Below are 20,514 nucleotides of genomic sequence, written 5' to 3'. Positions count from 1 at the left end.
AATCTCATTAGGACATAAGAATCATGCTTTGAAGTACAGAAGGTTTTGACAAAAGTGAAGCTGCATGCAGACAATTAGAAAACTATTTGCATCTGAAACAAAAAGAATGAGGCTAAGAAATGTGGTGGACTTTACTGAAGACTTGATGAGTGACGAGATGCCATAAAAAGTAAACGTGTGTTATGCTGGCTTTGTCTCTCCCTTCAGTGTTTCTCTCTGGCTGACCGTCACGTCCACTCCGCAGCCCCTCTGACTCATCCCTGCATCATCAGGCTCTCCGCCTTTTCTCCGCCTGTGACAGCAGTTCAGTTCACCTCAAACCCCCCCCCCCCCCCCCCCACTGTGTTCATCTGCACAGGTGTCAGAGTGACTGCGCAGGATTGGAGTCGACATTCCCTTTGTTCTGGGTGAGGCTCAGGCGCGGGGGGTTGAATTGGGTCGACGAACACGATTGAACCGAGCGTCAGAGTGACTGAAGCTGACAAATCTCAAATTTGCTAAAGTGCAGCTGCAGAGACAGTCAATCAGTGACTTTGCACGGAGGGGCAATAAACCAAAGAAGGAGAGAGAGACAGCGGTGCCTTCCACCTAATTCACTTTAGAGTCTGCCACAGGTTTCATTACTGAGATTGCAGTGTAAAGGACAAGCTGTCGGGAGGCAGTGTGAATAACAAAAATAAACACACAAACACACACTTCACAAACTTCTGACTGCTGTATGCGACCTCACAAGTGTCAGGCCAGAAACTTTCTTCCCAGAGAATGACGTCAGCTCTTCATTTAGAGTATCAACAAGACCTCCTACAGTCGATTCTATTATTGATGTAGTCTTCCGAGGCCATTCTTCACCTGAAGCAGCCACTTAACATATCCTAACCACCAGTTTGCTTTATCACAATAATCTTAAATAGAACGCGAAAAACAATTTACCGGCACTGACACTGTGTCTAAAATTACACCTGAAAATGGAAGTTAAATGGTCATAATGATGTACCGTTGAAGCACAAGTGGAACCACATTGACCTCTTTAAAACGCACCGGATCATTTTACTGCTGCTAATGACAACGTTTAGCATCCAAAGTATTACTTGGAAACTTCGGTCATGTATCGTAGACAAATAATAGTTCTTCGGAGTCGATCCACAAACAGCTTACATCATTCTCTGTTTCCACAATTTCCACACTTGGAAATTGTGGAAATTCATAAGAGAAGATTCTGAATCCTCTAAACTTAATCTTTTGCACTTCATCTGGATTACAAACTGTGAACCTTTGGTTGTTGACAGTTGCATCATATTCTGCTGTCGGTGATCACGATGTGACACCGGCAACCCGAATCACGCTGCACAAAAACCACAGATTTTAAACCAACACCATGACAGATACCGTCACTATTGCTCACCTTGTGTTTGAGTGCGGAGGCACATTATTCTCATGACTCTATCAAAGCCTTTTGAGAAGAGGCCGGCAGAAAGCAGTCGAGGAAATTGACAAAAACATTAAAGTTATTGATTAAAAATGTAGCAACCAAAACAAACGCAGCAGAAGATGATGAGCAGGATGATGCTCAGGATCAGGGGACTGAGACGTCTTTTTTAAAATAGTAATGACACATTCTCTTTGTCTTCTACGTCCCCACTGTGCTTGGTTCTTTTACTTAAGTCAGCCAGCAATTTCATTTGCAGGTTAACAGTTGAGCAAAGACAGTGGCAACACTTTCAGGATATTGGAACGATAGCGGACGAGGTAAACGGCAAATATAATTATAGCTCCTCACCACTTTTAGCAAAATGACTAACCAACGCTGTTAGTCACATTCACCCATTCATGCACACAATCACACGGCACTGAAGGTGCTCACACACCACGAGAAGGTACAGGTTCAGCGTCTTCACCACAACCCACAACTGAGTGACGCACCGGTCTCAAAATAGTATCGGTACAAACTGTTTGGTGTTTCTGAAAACTAATCATGTGTCAGAGCAACTTCAATGACTTAAACTACATGATTTTCATTACCATGGAGCCCCCACTCAAACTGTTTGCAAACACTCACAGTGAAGAGGCTGCTCAGAATATCGCTCTAAAACCTGAATTAAAGCACTGGGTTGGGGTCAGAGTGAGTAAACTGACGCTGAACATCCACTTTGAGGGCTTTGCCGGCACGCACGAGTCTCCTCTGCTGCAGACTAAAATTCTGAAAACGACTTTTAGGTTTTGTCTTTAGAGGAGATGTGAGAGGAAGAGAAACTCAAACATGTATTTGTGAAGCACGTTTGATCCGCCCAAGCTGCACAAACCTCCAACCAGTGTTGAATTCAGTTGGAGATTATCAGACCTACTGACGGATGAAAACCACTTCGCTTATGAACTGTACTGCGACTGGCTTTCATTTTCATATAAAGACCACATCTAGCATTACAGCAACATCAAACATTGATGCTTTTCTTCAGGCTCTGATTGTGTCTGATTCCATCACTAATCAACAAATAGACACACGTCTTCCGTGACGTCGGTATCTTGTCTTCTCTATAATGCAGCAGCACTTATCAGCGGCAGCCGTGCCTTTTGTTCCAGCACTGTGACCACCTCTATTGTGCACAAAATCCTTTCCTGTGTCACTGCAACAGCTCCAACTATTGCTGGAGGTCTGTAAGACAATCTGACGGTGCAAGCCGAAGGCATCGCGGTCAGTTACAGGTCTGGCACGGACCCGAAGTGCACCCACGATTGTTGCTGCATACCGACCAGTGACGCTGTGCAGACTCCCCCGGTGTCCTGAGTGTAAACGCTCTGATGTGTAACACGAGGTTTGTCAGCAAACAAAGAGCCGGAGCCAGGTGGTGAGAGACGAGCCGGAGCGTGGACGCATCCTCTTACCATGATGAGGCCCGTCGTGATGGGGTCATTGCAGCCGTGGCACAGCTCCCCAAATTTAGCCCAGTAGTCCTTCTTGCAGTAGAGCCGTCCATCTTTCTCATAATACCAGTGGGACAGTGAAGCGCTGCACTCGCAACACCTGACGGGAGAGGAAACACACACAAGAGCGAATGATCAACACTTTATTTTTAACCAAAAGTGACACAACAGGTCGACACATACTAGTAATAAATGATCAAATGACCAAGTAATAGTACTCAACAGTGAACCTTTATGCTTGGTGTTTCTCTCTCGTCTATTCTCCAATACCATCGAGATAAAAGAGCTTTTAAAGACAAATCTTTAAAAGTTCCAATAGCAATAAAAAGGAACACACACAACAGCAAAACTAAAATGTTTCACGTACTTATTTTGTACTTTATTTAAGATAACTATTAGTCACCAGTTTTAGGATCTGTAGTTATGGGCATATTTATGACCAATAAAACAAAAAAGGTTTCAAATATAGCAAATGTTCAGTAATAAATTAGAAAAGGTAACAAAATGCAATTGTTTCTTGATTCATAAAAAAAAAAAAACTATCATTGTTTTCTAATTAAATAACACTGAAATTCAAAGGAAGATTTTCTTTCATGTCCCTGAGTCCAAAATGATGCACTTAAAGTACACAAACAAAAGTTATTGTGTTGTTTTTTTAACTCAGAAAAACATGTAATCACATGTTTAAGAGTAAAACCAAACACATTGTTTTTTCCATAGAAGGTGACTCAAACAAATAATTGCTGTTTGAATCTTGAATCTCTCAGAAGTACTGATTGTTAACATATGACATTTTCTGGTCAAAAACAATTTGAGCTGTACTCTGACAATATTGACCTTATGAATGTGCAGGACATCATTAGTATTCAACCCAAGAAACTTCCCCAAATTAAATTGTTATTTTGTTGACAGAACATTATATTGTGCCGCACTCTGTAATCCATACTTTAACCCTCCTAATGACACCCTGCAGCGCCTGAAATGATGGTTTTCATGGAGATAATAAGTCCATGCGTGGGTCTATCGCGTACACCACCCAGCAGATAACCGAGGTCACACACACACACACACACACACACACACACACACACACACACACACACACACACACACACACACACACACACACACACAGTGGGAAAACATCAGTAATGGAGAAAGTAAAACACAGATAGAAAACAGGTGAACCTGAGATGAACCTGCATCCATGTGAAAAGTGAAAGGAGGCTCATAATTCACAATAGATCATTAATTTCTTCCCCCAAAAATAAAACAAATACTACCTTTATAATGTAATTTGCACAAAAACACATTTGCCGACCATTTATGATTGTTTACAGTGTATAATAGTTAAAAGCGTAACATTTAAATCTTTGAACTTTAATGTTGAAAGAACTAAAGCTAAAAACAGATTAGTTTGTTTTTATTTTATAAATTAATACAATTACATTGAGAAGCAAAATTCAATCAATCTCATACGGTTGCTCGCTGGGTGATACCTTTTTAGTGCACAAATTTTTTCCTTTAAATCTTTAAGAACAAATCACAAAGAAAGAAACGAAGCGGTTAAAAAAAAACTATTTTATAAAGACATACTTTTTCAAACAAAACCTAATGTGAGGGAAATATAAATTCAAAATAAGCTTCAGTAGAAGAAATTACAGACTCAACATACACATATAGATTATTCAAAATAAAAATGTCAAACTCTTTAATGAAGAATTGTGTTTTTTACTGTCTCCATATCAAACAGCCTTTAAAAGTCACATCTTATCAGGTGAAAAATGAGGAAGTGGTGTCATAAACGAGACATCTGAAGACAAACCATGTGTGGCGGGTCGGTTGGGAGGCATAATGTGGACAGAGTCTGACACCAAGCCCAAAAATAAAGACAGACTAATATGTCAGATATTCATCTGGTCTTTCAGCAGAGGTCAATTACAAATCCTTGGCTGTTTGAATGAAAATCACATCGTGACACACTGAAGGAGTGAGACAGATGCATTTCTTTCACAATATTGACTCACAAGGTTCAAGCGTAATCGTTTGGGCAAACTTGCTAACAAAGAAATTGGAAAGGCCTGGATTTGCACTGGCGATCATTGTATTGAATAGAACCTCCCCACCCCACCACACACACGCACGCACGCACGCACGCACGCACGCACGCACGCACGCACGCACACACACACACTTCTTTGTGTAAGTCTGTACATTTGATCTGCATGTGTCCATAAATCAAAATGTGTGCTAATCCCCTCTCATACATGTACACCATCATTCACTGGTGACTTACAGCACCGCTGTGGCTTGTGTGTGCTTGTTTGTAATCTGTCTAAATCTTTGAGTCTAACATTCGTGACTCAGTGAGCGTTTCCAGTTCATCCGTCTGGCCCGAGTCTCAGCTCAGAGCGGCTTAAAGCGCGGCCCGAAGGCTATGAAAGCGTTAAAGGGCGAGCGTGTTTAAATGCTGAAGCACCCTAAAACATTTTGTCCTTCATTTTTATCCTTATTTCTGTTTTCATTAGCAAAATGTTAATGTCTTGGTTTTCGTGGTATGTCTGAGTTCTTGGTGTCTGAGTGTGACATAAAATCCAGCTTGATTTAATAATCCTCAGTGTAGTCGCACTACATTTAAAACCCACAATTCAGGTTTCGAATTGCAACAGTTGCCCTTTAACACACATTCTCTTGTTAAGAATCACAATCAGGATTTTTTAAATGGAAAAAAATGTAATCCAGCAAAATATGCGTTCATCTTTTTTCTTGCTTAGTTCACATAGAGTAGCAGAAACAACATGGAGAACAAAGACAATTTGAAACCCAGTCTAAACCCTGCAGAATGAGGAATGACCGACGAGTCAGGATCACACCACAATTAGTACCAGGAAGGAATAGATGATGGGTGATGGACACCGAAAAAGAATAACCAGTTCATTCTTCGCTGTTTAACTTTTTTTTGAAAGGTTTTGGTTTTCGTATCTGATTTTTTTAATTTACTGATATCACATTTTATTTGTAGAGTGCATTTCCTGCAGGCTAGCTCAGTTGGTACAGCATGAGACTTGCACTCTCAAGGTAGTGGGTTCATGTCCCACGCCGGGCGCCACCTTCCAGTGGGCTCACCACCCGCAGGAAAGGTTCTTAATCGGTGCAATGTGATCAGGCTGCCACCCCCGCAACCCGGAAACGGATAAGCGGAAGAAAATGGATGGATGGATTTCCTGCAGGTTTGTGCTGATTGAGGAAGTTCAAAGTCTGACAAAATGATAAATGAGTGTGATTAATAAAGCAAATTTATATAAGATGACAGTAATAATCATTTATGTGGGAGTATATTTCCAGGTCTGATACTGTGTAAAAGTGCTCTGATACCACACCGATGTCAAAGGCAAAGTCAAACACTTTGGATAATGTTGGTATATTTTAGCATGGTAATGTCTGCTTTGATAAAAACACAATCATGCAATGGAAATACAATGTTTTAAAGCTATATTCAAGAATTATTTTTACATTATGTGCTACTGAATATCAGCAAACACCCAAACAGTGAAAAATAAGTGATTGCAGTGTACCTCCAAAAAACTAACTTTTCAAATATTTGGATCTTGCATGAGTCACATTATGCACCTTTCTTTATGTTAACCGTAATAAAATGATAAAACTAGTTCTTTGCTCTTTAGGATTGTGGCAGGTTGGGGTACAGTAACATTATTACATTCAGCAGAAGCAGCAGCTCTCTGTGACTTTGCCCAAGGTCCTGCACCTTTAAACACACACACACACACACACACACACACACACACACACACACACACACACACACACACACACACACACACACACACACACACACACACACACACACACACACACACACACACACACACACACACACACACACACACACACACACACAATTTATTTATTGGACAGACGCACTCTGTCTCCCCAGTGTCTGCGTGCAGAGCTTCAGTGCAGCTCAGCAGATTGTGGCAGAGCTGCTTCGCTATGCAGCCTGTTGGGGTGGGTGGGGTGGTGGGTGGTGGGTGGATGAGGAGGGTGAGGGGTTTGGAAGTGGGTCAAAGCTTTCAGAAGGAGTCCGCTGCGTCGGGCCAGGAGCTGCTCGGCTGTCTTGGCTCTCTGCCGCTCAATAACTGCCTTTCAGAGAGCAGTTTGCACTCACGCTGCAACCCCCCCCCCCCCGCTGAGACAAAGTCATACCTGGGTGGGATGCACTCCAGTGCACATGCACGCCATCACAGACAAGTACCCACAGAGAGGCTGGAGAGAGATTAAAGCGTCGAGGTTCAGTTCTGCTCACAGAAATGTGCCTGTGAGCAGAGCTGGGAGTGGCTGCGCCCTCTTAAAGATATGAGTGAATACATCAGCGGCTCCCAGATGGAGAATTCCTGCCTTCAGGACACGAGTCTTATCACCCGAGTGAAGCAGACACCAAAGCACTGCCACAAACCACCAAGAAAAAATAAAAACCTTCACCAGAATCAAACCGAATCCCTATTCCAAGATAGCAGTTTGTGTGTTAATGTGTGTTTACGGGCAAATTTTTTGTTCATTTTATGAGGCTGTGTTTGCGTGTGCCTCGGCACTGATGGGTAAGAGGATTATATGTGTGGAAAACTCGGAGAGAGTCTTTACCAGCTTTGCTATGATCCTCAAAGATCTCACTGGGTGGAATCCCAAGCATTGCCTGCAAAGAGTTAAAAATCTCACAATCTACAGCAATAAAATATTTGAAAGAGCAATGAAGAGGCAGAGATGAGTCAAATAATTATTGACAGGGGGAAAAACAAAGAAATGCTCGTACAGGCTGCTCACATATAAATAACTCTGTGGGACAAGTGAGAGGGAGCAGAGCAGATTTCTAACAAGCAGGATCCCAGAGGGCAGGAAGCAGCCAATCACAGGAGGAGCTGAGGCGAAGGGGAGGACAGTCGGTAAATCTGTGAGCGTCTCCCCTCCTGCTCACATCCCTGATGGAATTAGCTGAAAGGGTCTCGGGGAGAAATAAATTCCTCTTCCAGGCCTTTACCTCCGGCCTCTCACCTTCCCACATCTGAGTCCACATTGATCCGAGTCCCGCTGGGGGTCGTCACGTTCGCGGACTCAGTGGCTCTAATCCGTCACAGCAGTCACACAGAAAAAATGCTCACTTGAGGTCAGAGTGCAGTCAACTCTGGCTTGACTCGCCATTAACCTTTTCTCTTTTGGTTGCATCTCTCTTTCAGCTTGATCTATTATAAATAATTGCCAAAAATCCAAATTTGGATGTTTTTTCACATAGAATTTCCTCCTACCAGAAAGAAAATGTGATTGTGGCCCATCGTGATGTTGAAGACTAATTTTCTAACATTACTTTTGTTTCCCTCAGTTTTTGTGTGTGTGTTCTGCCACCTTTAAATGTTGACATTTTTATAAGGTGAAATCCAGTGAGTCAATAAGAATGGGTCAACTGTGTGTATTTGTTTCCACAGGTTAGGTGTATGGAAGTGTATTCCTCTAGAATCTATCAGCCCAGTTTGACTTAAGTCGCCTTTCTGGTCACACGTGCCATCTCTGGGTGGATCACAGGGTTGTAAACCTCTCAGAATTAAAACACCTGGTCAGCATCTTCGTAAACCTGCGTTAACAAAACAAAGTCTTTTTTACTGCGGTCCCTTTCTACTGCCCAGCCCACTGCAGCAAACAGCTGGCAGCATTTCAGCAGGACTAATGATTGACAGGCGGCGATTGTGGCTTTATCCGTTTTCCTCAGTCAGGAAGTTCTGGCTTATTTAGCCAAATACAGCATGTTCTCAATAATTATGAGTGAACACACGGGGAAGTGAAAACAGCCAGATGGGGAAGTGGGTTTGTGTACTGCCAGCTGCGGAGGTGCTGAACTCCCCCATTAACACCGGTTCCTCCTGTGGAGGTTCATGACAGCAAGTCTGCTACCTGCAAAGGGCAGTGACTTTAACACAATGCCCGACGTAAATACAATTTATAAAGGTTTGCACCATGATGAATCCTAATTGATAACAACTGTAGCACCAAGCACAGAGATGATGAAGGCCACTAGTTTCAGGCTGAATGTCCCAGCATGTCAGTTTCAGAAGAAACTAAAGGCAGCAGGGCAGAAAAACCTGCAGCGTTAGGCAAATCCCACAGCAGAGATGACTGGCTGCAAAAGGAGGTTAAACAGTAAGTGGACTGCACTTAAATCAGGGGGTTTCATCTTGTAGGTCTCTAAGGATATTAAAACTGGTGCAAAAAGCTGCTGGTCTGACACCAGGAGCAACCTGGGAGCTCGACGTGTTGTTAAAAGACATTTCAGCAAGTGCACGGGAGGAGTAGGACCATCAAATATCTAAGCTTGTGCATGGAGGACAATCCACACCACCCAGAGGATCTAGCGGCAGACGAAACTCCCAGATAAGGGGAACAGAAAGTGAATAGGTTTCTTGGGTGTTATCAAACATGTCGACAGCCGAGGACGTAAAATCTATGGAGGTAGGTCCTGCTGACAAAGGTTAGTTTCAGCACACAAGCTGCTTCAACAATAAAGAGCCAACGGTAAAGGGGAAGTTCATGTGCACAGCAGAATGTCAGGAAACATACCTGAACAATAAGTCACAGGATTGTCCAAAAACAGTTCACGCACACACACACATACAGAAGTACCTCTGGCCTGCATGTTTTAGATGCCCCTGCTCCAACACACCTGAATAAAGACAATGAGTTATCATGAAGATCTGCAGAGGCCTTGAAAGGACCAATGCATTAGAGTTAAGAGTGTTGGTACTTGGTGACATCTAAAACATCTAAAACATGCAGGGCAGAGATAAATGAGCTACGGGATGAACAAGCTCTATTTTTATATTCACTTCCTGTTCATTTTGCACAACCGACTACAGCTGCTAAACATCTTCCATTCTTTCTGCAACGATAAGTTATATTCTCGTCTATCACAGATCAGTTGTCAATGTTATTTGTCATCCCTGTGTGGGATTAGTTAGTCTTCTTTAGGCTGACCCTTTTCACTGAAAACGCCTGTTTCATTTGCGATACATCTTTTTTTAATGAGTTACAAAAACTGAACATGAGCTGCTGACATAAGCTCCTTTTACACAGCATGCGTACAGATCTGGAACCTCTGATGTTAAACCTTGGTCTGTGTGTTGGTGCTACTTGTAAAGGCTGGATGTTCAGCGTGTTTATTAATCATCTGCTGTCCTTGAATTGATTTTATGGATACTTTAGTGCAGAGCAGAGACATTCAATAACACAGTTCCTCATGTCAGGATACTAATCAGCCTGAAATGCTCCTTTTTCTAGGTTATTCTATTCACCACTGAGACACACAGCTTTCTTATTCTTATTAGACATTCTTCACAATGCCAACAGTAACATTTATCATTCCCCCAGAGCTTCATGCTATAATGTGTTTTTGAATGACCCATGTCAATGCCCAACATGATGAGTTATCTACACCGTGACAGAATTGAACTGCTGATGATGTATGTACATTAAAATCACAATATCGTAAAATCAGCTATTATGAAAATCCATTTCATTTCAATAATGTCAAGTTATTATGTCATTAATGTATTAGCCATAATCACATTATTGGTTTCTCCAGTGCGGCAGAGTTAAAAACATTTCTCAGCTGATGTTTTGTGAGAACCCACTGGTCCACTGCAGGGCTAACACAAACACACTGACACTTTAAGCTCACCAAAGAAACTTCACGTATTTCTTTTTAGATTTTAGGATGAACCTGGCGTACTTGAAGAAAAAAAACAAAACACAACCTGAATCCAAGGACATGCATTTACTTAAATGTTTTATGCTCAATTGGTATGATAAACAACAACATATTAAACATGTCATTTCCTTTTATAGCCTATGTAAATCTTTTTTTTTAACTTAATATTACAGATGCACCACTATGCCAGCAACTAATCTGCAAATAGTTTGACTGACAATTTTATTTCTAAAGTAAGAATATAGAATAAATAATGAGACATTATCTTATTGTGTTATTTTTTTTCTTTGTGTCCCTGTGATTGTTTAAAATGCTTCATAAATGAAAATAGATTGGATTTGAAAAACACTTTTTTCATTTACTCCCTTTTGCACCACAGCAAGACTTTGCAATTTGACCCTGGGCTTGGCAGGTTTTTACATGAGACGTCGTTCTTGCCACACCCGAGATTCAAAACCTGAGTAACCCACACTCAAGGTCAAAGCTAAACCAGATTAATAATGAAGGATCCCGCTTCTGCAAATTTGCTGCTCAGACAAACTTTGATTTTAATTTGTTGTAAAAAACAAAAAGACTTTATAAATAATTCTAATCTGTGGACCCACAGCAGTACATCATCTCAGAAATTAACTCACACACACACAGACAGGAGACATGAAGATAACTGATTAATTATTTAAAGGTGCTAAATGTTCCCATTATATCAGCTCTGTGTTGGTGAAGCAGAAATGACTCTTTGGTCCTGCCTTCACATCTGCACCACAGCAGCTTCAATAAAACTGCATCAAGACTATGTTTATCTACTGCAGGTTCGAGATTTGAGAAATTACCCTTTTGTGTTGTTATTTGCCTGCCTGCTGATGTGACTTTTTATTATCAATGGGCTTATATATAAAAAAAAGTATTAGTACATGCAGTACCATCTGGGACCACTAGATGTCACAGTGTGACAATAGAATGCTGCTACAGTGTCGCCAAAGAAAATAAATCTCTATTACTATACTGTATTTGACCGACAGTGCAAGCAAAATGTCACAGAAAAGATGGACAGGAGTATGTGGTATCTAAGAAACTGTTAATCGCGAGTTAAAATCATGACAGCCAAAGCTGAGGAACTGATTCTCAGGCCGAGTTTATCAACGGTGCAGTTACATCTGGGCACGAAAAAAAGGAGAAAATAACATTTAAACCAGTACGACTGATCCTCTTCAGGGGCTGTAGCTCCAATGCCAATAATGCAACTCAGTCTGTGAAACGCCCGCATGAAAACCTGCTGCTCCTATGATTTCTCATTTCTCTGATCTCAGTTGGACTCTTTCACTACCAAACTCTGTGTAGAGAAATTTACCAAAAAAAACCACAGCATCTAATTGCACTTCAACACAAACCTCTCTGGCAATCCACCCTCGACATGAGTTATATGGCGCCTGCAGATGTGGGAGTGTCCGTGCACGTGTGCCCGCAGATCATTAAATGATACGGAGGCTGTGTCAGCGGCAGGAAGCAGGAGCGGTCAAAAGGAAACAGAGTGTGCGTGTGCTGGTTGAGGTGTGGCGAGTGATCATTAGCAAATGACAGATAAAAAGCTGAAAGATTTATGTGAGGCTGCAACCCTCAAACACATGCATGCACAGGACGCTCTCTCCCTATGCAGCTTGTGTCCTGATCCTACAGTAACTCTGAATGCAACTATAACTTCAGCTCTAAACTGCATTTTTACCCTCAAATACATCAGGTGGTCCATTCTGGACTCCAAAAACTTTTACAGGGCCCACGACAAAAGTGTGCTCCAGGTTTTCAGGCCCCACAGAAATGATATACGAGACCACGCACTCACACAAACTTCATTAAATATTCAATCATCCATAACGGAAGCACATCCGTCTTCCGTTGGGCTGCCATGACAGCAGAAACACTCTCAGCTCAATAAGCCAATATACTCACGTCTGTCCGCTCTTCCGGTAAATTTGGGAATAATCAGGCAGTAAAAGTTAAATTTGAGGAGGCTGAGAGTCATTAGACAAATTGTTTAATCCGGGTGAAGCTGCCAGATTTACTGTAACCCTAACAATAGTATGTCTTTGTGATAAATACAATCCAGCAGTAAGAGATAGTATAGTATTTCTTTAAACTTGAGTCATGCATATTTTCCACGAACAACACACAAAGGGAAAACAACAGCTGAGCTTGTGGCATGCAGGAAAATCCTCTCTGCCAGGATTGGTCTGATCAGTCACTGCAGGAACCATCACAACCATATTTTTAATCCTGTAACACATAATATTCAGTGTGGGGTTCACCTTTTGTGGGCTCCACAATGGTGTAGGGGTGTGTGTTCCCAGTTTTCAGCCCCCACACACAGAGAGATACCACACACGCCCCCACACACCGTCTTGGGGGATAATTTAGCCTCAGAACAGAAATAAATAGACCTGGATTCCCGGTCTAGAGCCACATTATCACGCCTGATTTAAATCTGAAAGCCAGCAGAGGATGTCCGACAGACAAATTCACCCGTCTATTATAACATTTGTTATAACTAGTCAACTGACGAGGATAATCTGAACTGAGTGGGTTTCATTCATTCATCTCTACAGACACACTGGTCTCATTCCCACGCCCCCCTCTCTTCATCCCCACCACTCGCTCCTTCTTCGCCATGGCAACACAGAATGCCACAGCCATGATGTCATCGTCTCACACAGAATAAAAACATTACCTCAACCCTCTCCTACCCTCCGTTTCCCCCCTTCTTTTTATTGGACGAGTTCAAGGTCTACCAGGAAGTCCCACAGCCAATCGGGCCTGGACCCGACCTTGGCAAACACAAACTCAGCAACATTCGCAGAGACATCAACGCCTCCGTATCAGCTCCTCCTGAAGAAGCTAAACACAGCGGGGCAGAGCAGGCCATGCATTTTAAACAGTGGAAATAATGGAGTCCCCCCACAGCCTCGACTCCATCGAACAAATGCCTCAGACTGTGGGAGACAATCTCTTTATCCGGGGCCCAGAGGTCTATTCAGCGGGTAAACAGGAGTCCTGGCATTCTGTGAGTGAATGAAGCGCACAGCAGCAGTTTCCTTTGTGGCCGTTAAGCAGGCCTGACTGACAGACTGTCAGCGCAGTCAGTCCGGGGCCGTCGCACTTGTTACACTGCCAGGAAATGATAAAAAGGCTCAGGATGAATGTTGGTCAGCAGCTCTCATTCATTATCAGACCTCAGCGTTTACACGTACAGTGTGACAGTTTAACCACAAACTGGAAACACGCTGGGCACTGCTATAAATAATAGAAGCATAGTTTCCACAATAGTGCTGTTGAACTAAATCTACTTTTGGGAACATTCCTCGTCCAATAGTAACCTTGCTCCTCCAAACCTGTCAGACCTTCTCCACTGAGGGCCTCGACTCCATGGTCTACTTAATCTATTAGCCTCACCATGGCTCCAGCCTCTCCGACCACCACTCCGTACTGACATCAGGATCAGTGACCATCAACACTTTTAAATCTTGCCTGAAAACCCACCTGTTCAAACTGGAATAATTGTGTTTTTGATGGGTTTTGTTGGATTTGGTCACACACCAGGACGACACAAACTCAACACAGAAGGCCCAGCAGGGACTCGGACGCACAACCCTCAGGCTATAATGTGTGCTAATCACTTCCCCACTGACGGACTATGTCATAAATTCGTCTAAAGAAATTTTCATATAATTTTAAATAAAATAAACTTTGATCGTGACGATGTTGAGATCAGTTTAGTTGTTCATGTAAGGCGCCAAAGCTGAAGTCTTTGATTTGTTTAAGATAAATGCATATAGACAGTGTATTGTAGAATAACAATGTCAGCACTCGATAAACTGTGATGAAATGATGGCTTTAATCTTCTTCTGAGAAAAAACAGAGAGAAAAATCACATTCAAGGTTTAACGTTTGGACTCTATCGGCTCCCAAACGCCACCAAATTGGATTTTCAAAGTGCGATTGAAGTGTAAGGGGATAAGCCAAAAGGTTAAAGTCAGGTAAGAGGGGATTAATCAAAATTCACAGACACATGGGATAACTCTTTTCTCCACTCGGCAAACATTATCAGCAGGTGTGAACTCTGCGACATGATGGTGACGTGAAGCATCGCGGAGCCTGCGGCTGCTTTTTGAAAGAGAATATTAATCCTGTTTAAAAAGGCAGGTGTCACTCAAATCAGAATAGTGATAATGAATATAATGAAGAAGGACTGGAGGTGACATGACATCGTAGAAATGTGCTGCTGTCATGATGTATTTAGTAATATTGAAAAGGTGAAATGAAGTTACTTTATCAGGATGTGAACACCTGAAAGCTTCAAACATAAGGTTTTTACCCCCGAGCTGCAGTGAGAGGAGATTTTAACACCAGATCATACATTTCTCACAAATCATAGCTTAAAAATTCAGTAAACTGAATACATTTCTTATAGATTTTTTTTGTGAGTCATACAATATAAACTCCCAAAATACTAGGAGTTATTTGTTTTACCCCAAATACGATTTATTAGAATCATTAGGTGTATTTCCAACAGCTTTATTGTTCACAATGATTAAAGACTTTTCCAGCGTAAACGGCCAAAACAGCAGTGTTATGGGAGGTATAAAGCAAAGATGTCATGTGCTGCAATAAATGGGGGTTGGGCAGAACGAATTAGATGGTTTTCTGGAAAAAGGTGGATTCAATTCAGTTCATTCATTTCTGCCTACGTAGGTGAATTGAGTCGAACTAAATAAAACAGTTAGTCAGTGTGACACAAGATCTTAAAGGGGAAAGTAAGTCACCACAATTGTGAAGCACCCATAGGAACAAAGATGGTTTAAACTTTAATCAGTAGATTTTCAGTTCATTTTGAAGGAAAAACTGATAGAAACATGGCAGAAAATACGACACCTTTCTGAACATTTCTTTATATAAAGCTGGAAACTAGGTAGGTAAGCTGTAAGGAAAAGTTTTGCTAAAACCAATCCATTCATTATGTACCACTTTGAATGACTTGGGGTTCTCAGCTGACGGTCATAAAAACATGTCAAGAATATTGCTTTTCCCTGTACAGTTTGCATGTTTCTCCTGTGCATGGGTGGGCATCTGAGATTAATCCATGACTCTTAATTGCTCCTTGGCATCAGTGTGAGTATATAACTGTGGATCATCCGCTGGGTCACAGCGCCCGGTGACCCTGAAGTTAATGAAGTCATATAAAAGATGTACAGTATGTATGTAAAGTAATAATTGCAAATAAAATGTGCTTATGTTAAATGTCCTACCCAACCAAACTGTATGCTACAATATGATAAATATCTACACGTGAAGTAAATTGAACCAATGAAGCACTTCTGTTTCATCTCACAAATTGATGAAATACAACCATTGAAATCCAAGCAAAGTCGGATTCAGACCACGTCTGTCACATGCAGGTCAGCACGGTTTGATTCCCTGTTGTGGTTTTGAAAGCAGGAAGTTCCAACAAATCGAAGATTTTTTTTAACTCCAGATATACAGAAGTCTGATCCCCACAGCGGGCAATCCTGATCAGTCAGTTTTAGGAAGTGAGAAACAATTCAACACAAACGACTCGGTTTCTGTTGTATCTGGTGTAACAATCATATTTACGAATTGTACTGTGAATATCTTTGGACACCATCAAGCTCGCAATTAGCTCCAGTTTGTTCATTGTTGCAATACCAGTTTGCACCACCAGAGGGTGTAGTGAGGAATAACAAAAACAACAAAAACTTTAAGCAGCAAAAATGAGAGCAGACTGAAACAGAACGCACGTAGCGTTCTTTGTTGTTGTGGCTGAGGCCTGAGGTCAATCAGAACTATTAGAAAACAAATTAAAATTAGAAAACTTGATGATTCGCGATGGATGTATCTTTACCAGCCTTCACTGCGTTTGTAAAGATTGTAAGCTGACAAAGGATGTTGGTTCAAAGTATCGAATAAAAAGGAAGGAAGACGTTTTCAACAATATATGAATAGCATATGAATATCAGCAATTATTTACTGACGTTAAAGATACAGGGTGTGCTTAGTTTTCAAAACTTATTTACACACTGCTCAGTTGATCTAAAAAAAAAAAAAAAAAAAAAAAAAATCAGTTGGCAAACCTTGAACTGAAAGCGAGCGCCACGGTCGCCGCAAGATAGTAGTTTACAAACATGAGCGTAAATTCCACTTGAACAAACTAACTGCTGCTGCTTCTAAATTCCTCCAAGTCCTTTGTGTTTTATTCATCCTGAGAAACGGCGTCACCTTCAAACTCGACAAGTGCGGTTAAATTAGCCGGTGCACTTACGTTGTGTTCTGAAGCCACTTCCCGCTGAGCTGCCTCTGCGCCGACATGCCACCCGTGGGACCGCAGCTCTTGTTTTGACAGTCCAAAGACAGACTGGTGTCAGCAGCTCTGATGTTGAAGTGGGTCTTGCTGTCACAGGCATCAGTGTCACACTGTGTGTGCTCTGTCTCTTCCTCGCTCTGCTTCCTCTCTGAGTGCAGCTGCACACACAGAGGTCACACTTCTGTATCAGCTATTTCCCGTCCTCGCCGCTCGTCCTCTGGGAGCCGGCGTGACCCTGTGACATCACGGGCTTCGCCCCCAGGCAGCCCTGCCCTCCTCCTGGCAGCCTTTTTTCTTCCCCGTGAGCCTCATGAAGGCCGTGCGCCGAGCAAAGTGAACGGCCCATTTCCCGCACGGCATTCCGGCAGCACAAATCAGATTTTACGGCTACAAATCATCCGTTGGAAGTCTTCCACCTCCTCTGGAAGTATTAGATTTACTGAACTGCTCTCGGGAGTGTGGAATGTTTTGTTTTCTCAAAGCCGAGAGGAGATGAGCGAGACCCCAGCTCCTCTGCATTGTTACTTCACTCAGTAAATCAAACAGATCAGCTGAGTCAGGCTTCATCATCCAGACGTCCTCGGTACAGAAATACAGAAGATCCTCAAAGATATGCTGAACACAGTCCAGCTTTCAAAACAGCCTGATCACAAACTCTCTGGTCATCAGCAGGATATTTTCTCCATTTTGAACTTAATTGTTTTTTTTAAAGTTCTCACAAAATTAAGAAAACTAAACTTGTGTCAACAACCCACAGAGATTCTCATAATCATCATGATAAACAGACGAGACAGAAAGTCTAAACATGTATGAAACTGGAATCAGACAATCTGAGCCTCAGTTTTAAAAAAAAAACATACATTATTTTATATCTTCATACTTTTAAATAGATTATTAGCACTTTATTAGCAACAAACAACTCTTGGGTCAAAACACCAGAAGGTTCAATCTAATCAAATCGGATGACATTGTAAAGAATTGAAAAAACTACAAAGATAGGAACTGCATATTTTAAATAGAAAATTCCAGATGAAATTTTATGTGCCTTCCTCTCCTCTGATCTAGTCCAGAGGTGCCTCTCCCATCCACTTTGTATGGGAAATTATTCACAGTTTATTTGGTAACACTTCGCTAAATCATTAACAAAAGTTCATATTTCCGAAGGTTCCACACATTTTCATGTGCTTTTTGTGTCTGTGCTCCCAACGGTGCAGGTCACGTCACTAGTCAGTAGTCAACTAGTCACGCACCCCCCAAAAAAATAAGAAAAAATAATAATAATAATAATAATAATAATAATAATAATAATAATAATAAAATTAAACAGCTGTCGAGGATAGTAATCTTTGTGCCTTGCAACTGAGGCAGGCACAAGAATAATGAACTCAGTTAAAAGGACAAATGTAAATATAAACAATATAAAAATGTGTACACCATTTCTCATTAATGTTCTAAAATGATATACAGCACAAACTATACAACGTTTTCACACGTTTTGATGTGCTTTGTGTGTACGTGCTCCCAACGGTGCGGGACTAGTTACTCACCGAAAAAAGCGGCAGAGGAAGAAGATTAAAATTAAACACGGGACGAGGAATAGTAATCTTTGCGCCTTGCCACAGGCAGGCACAAGAAATGTAAGTACCTGCCATTCCTAATCTGTCCACTGGGTGCCTCTGAATTTTCGCAAGATCTTCACAAATCCTTTAACATCACTGGTGTAGATCAGAGTTTCTGAACAACATGTATACTCAACACAGAAAGGCCCAAAGCCCAGAATCAAACCAGAATTTCATGTATTTGAGGTTAAACAGTGACTTCATTGCTGATCTGGTTGTGTGACTCTCGCTTTCTCTTCATCCTGTGATGGACTGGTGAGAACGTCCCCGGCCTTCTCCCATATTTAGCTGGGATCATATTTTCTACCATTACATCTCTGTTAACATTCAGAGTTGTAAAGCAGGGCAGGCTGCCTGCGTCCTGCAGCTTCTGTTACCAAGCAGAGTTGAGCTGCAGGTGGAAAACAGCTGAGTCACTGCAGCTCCTCATCTTGGTGTCGTCAAACTTTACTGCATCACAGACACAAGGCAGACCAATAGACAGTCTGCTGTGTAACGTCTCTCAAAGAAATCAATCAGCATCACGTGGGTGGAGGTAATGTTGGTCCTATAGATGTGGTTCAGGCTGAAGAAGACACATCCCTAAATATAAAATCGGCATATTTCTTCTAAATATGAACAAGTCAAGCACTAAAATGAGAGAGAGCAGTTAATTCCATTTCACAAGCAGGTGCAGACTCGCATTAAAAAAAAAAAAAAGGTTGTTATTTAAAGTGCTAAATAAGCAGAATCCCTGGTGGTCCAGTGGGGCTGCTGCTGGGGCAGTGAGTGTCGGGCAGAAATAGTTTCATTGGGAGCAGGATGAAGCTGCGTCACTGCAGAGACACTGCAGCACCGCGTCACTGGAAAAACTACTTCTCATGCAGCTAAATTCACATTTCAGCAAATAAATTAGAGCGGAAACCATGAGAGTAGAAATCCTCCTATACCTCATCCAGAAGAGGCAGTGAGAGGTTGGTAGTTACTACAGAGTCCATTCAGGAGGACGCTTTACACCTTCTCACCGAGAGAGCTCTAATGTCAAGAGCTGCTTTTACTTAATCTCCTCAAATCCACACTGATGCCAATAAAACTCCTCCTGCAGCTCCTGAGTGCAGAGCACTCAGAGAGGCTTCAGTCTGAGTCCGCACGGCCTCCAAGAACTTGCAATAGAAGAAGGAGCACAAACAATAGGAATGAAGGCCTGATTGGAGTGAAAAACCTTCATGTGAACAGGTCTATCAGACGTTCCTGATCCCATAGGGTTCAGTTGGAAAGGTTTGGAAAGAAATGCCATTCTAAATGGTTCTGATAATGATTCACTTAGGTTATGGTCCACGATCGCCGTATTAAAAAAAAACAATTGCAGTGGAAAAGCAAACCTGGTCATTTCAGAAGACACTGCTGCTCTCAAACAGTTTATAACCATTCCTTCACCAGACTCTGAACAAGCAAAGTGTTTCTTTGGTGTTACAGTTTCGAATGAAATAGACTGAGCTTGGTTTCTTAAACCATCTTCAACATCATCTGGCTCCCACATAAAGCTGGATATGTGCGTGTCACAAACCTATTCCTGGCGTATATAAAACACATCAGTCCTGTGAAGCTTTCTTTAGCGTTAATGTAAACAGCCCAATCTGAGCTTTAAATAAAGTACCGAGTGACTCAGTGGAATTAAAAAAAGTTTATATTGGTTAAGATCCTACTGTGTCGTAAAAATGTGGCACAGAGTAGAAAACAAAACATGAGGCCACGACCGTGTTTTTGTTAAAAGATATTAGAAAGAGGTCAGACTCAGACTGATGTCTTTACCTTGACCCACTTAAGATTTTGGACCCTGGTGATGAAAACAGGTGTGAACA

The 20,514-nt window shown here is 41.8% G+C and overlaps 2 protein-coding genes across 2 annotated transcripts in view; both read right to left on the bottom strand.

Moving 5' to 3' along the window:
* Positions 1 to 17,242, bottom strand: part of limk1a (LIM domain kinase 1a) — a 43,401-nt gene extending 26,159 nt beyond the window's left edge. The window contains exons 1-2 of the mRNA XM_080459817.1: positions 17,013 to 17,242; positions 2,881 to 3,019 (exon numbers count right to left, since the gene is read on the bottom strand). Of these exons, the coding sequence (XP_080315943.1) occupies positions 2,881 to 3,019; positions 17,013 to 17,059 (186 nt within the window). The 5' untranslated portion in view covers positions 17,060 to 17,242. The remainder of the gene's footprint in view (positions 1 to 2,880; positions 3,020 to 17,012) is intronic.
* Positions 1 to 20,514, bottom strand: part of elna (elastin a) — a 152,996-nt gene that overhangs the window by 76,639 nt on the left and 55,843 nt on the right. The gene's annotated exons all lie outside the window — the stretch shown is intronic.

The sequence above is a fragment of the Lipophrys pholis genome (assembly GCF_963383615.2).
Source record: "Lipophrys pholis genome assembly, chromosome: 3".
Taxonomy (NCBI): domain Eukaryota; kingdom Metazoa; phylum Chordata; class Actinopteri; order Blenniiformes; family Blenniidae; genus Lipophrys; species Lipophrys pholis.
Note: the sequence above shows the minus strand (reverse complement) of the source record. Positions and strands in the feature narration are given on the sequence as shown.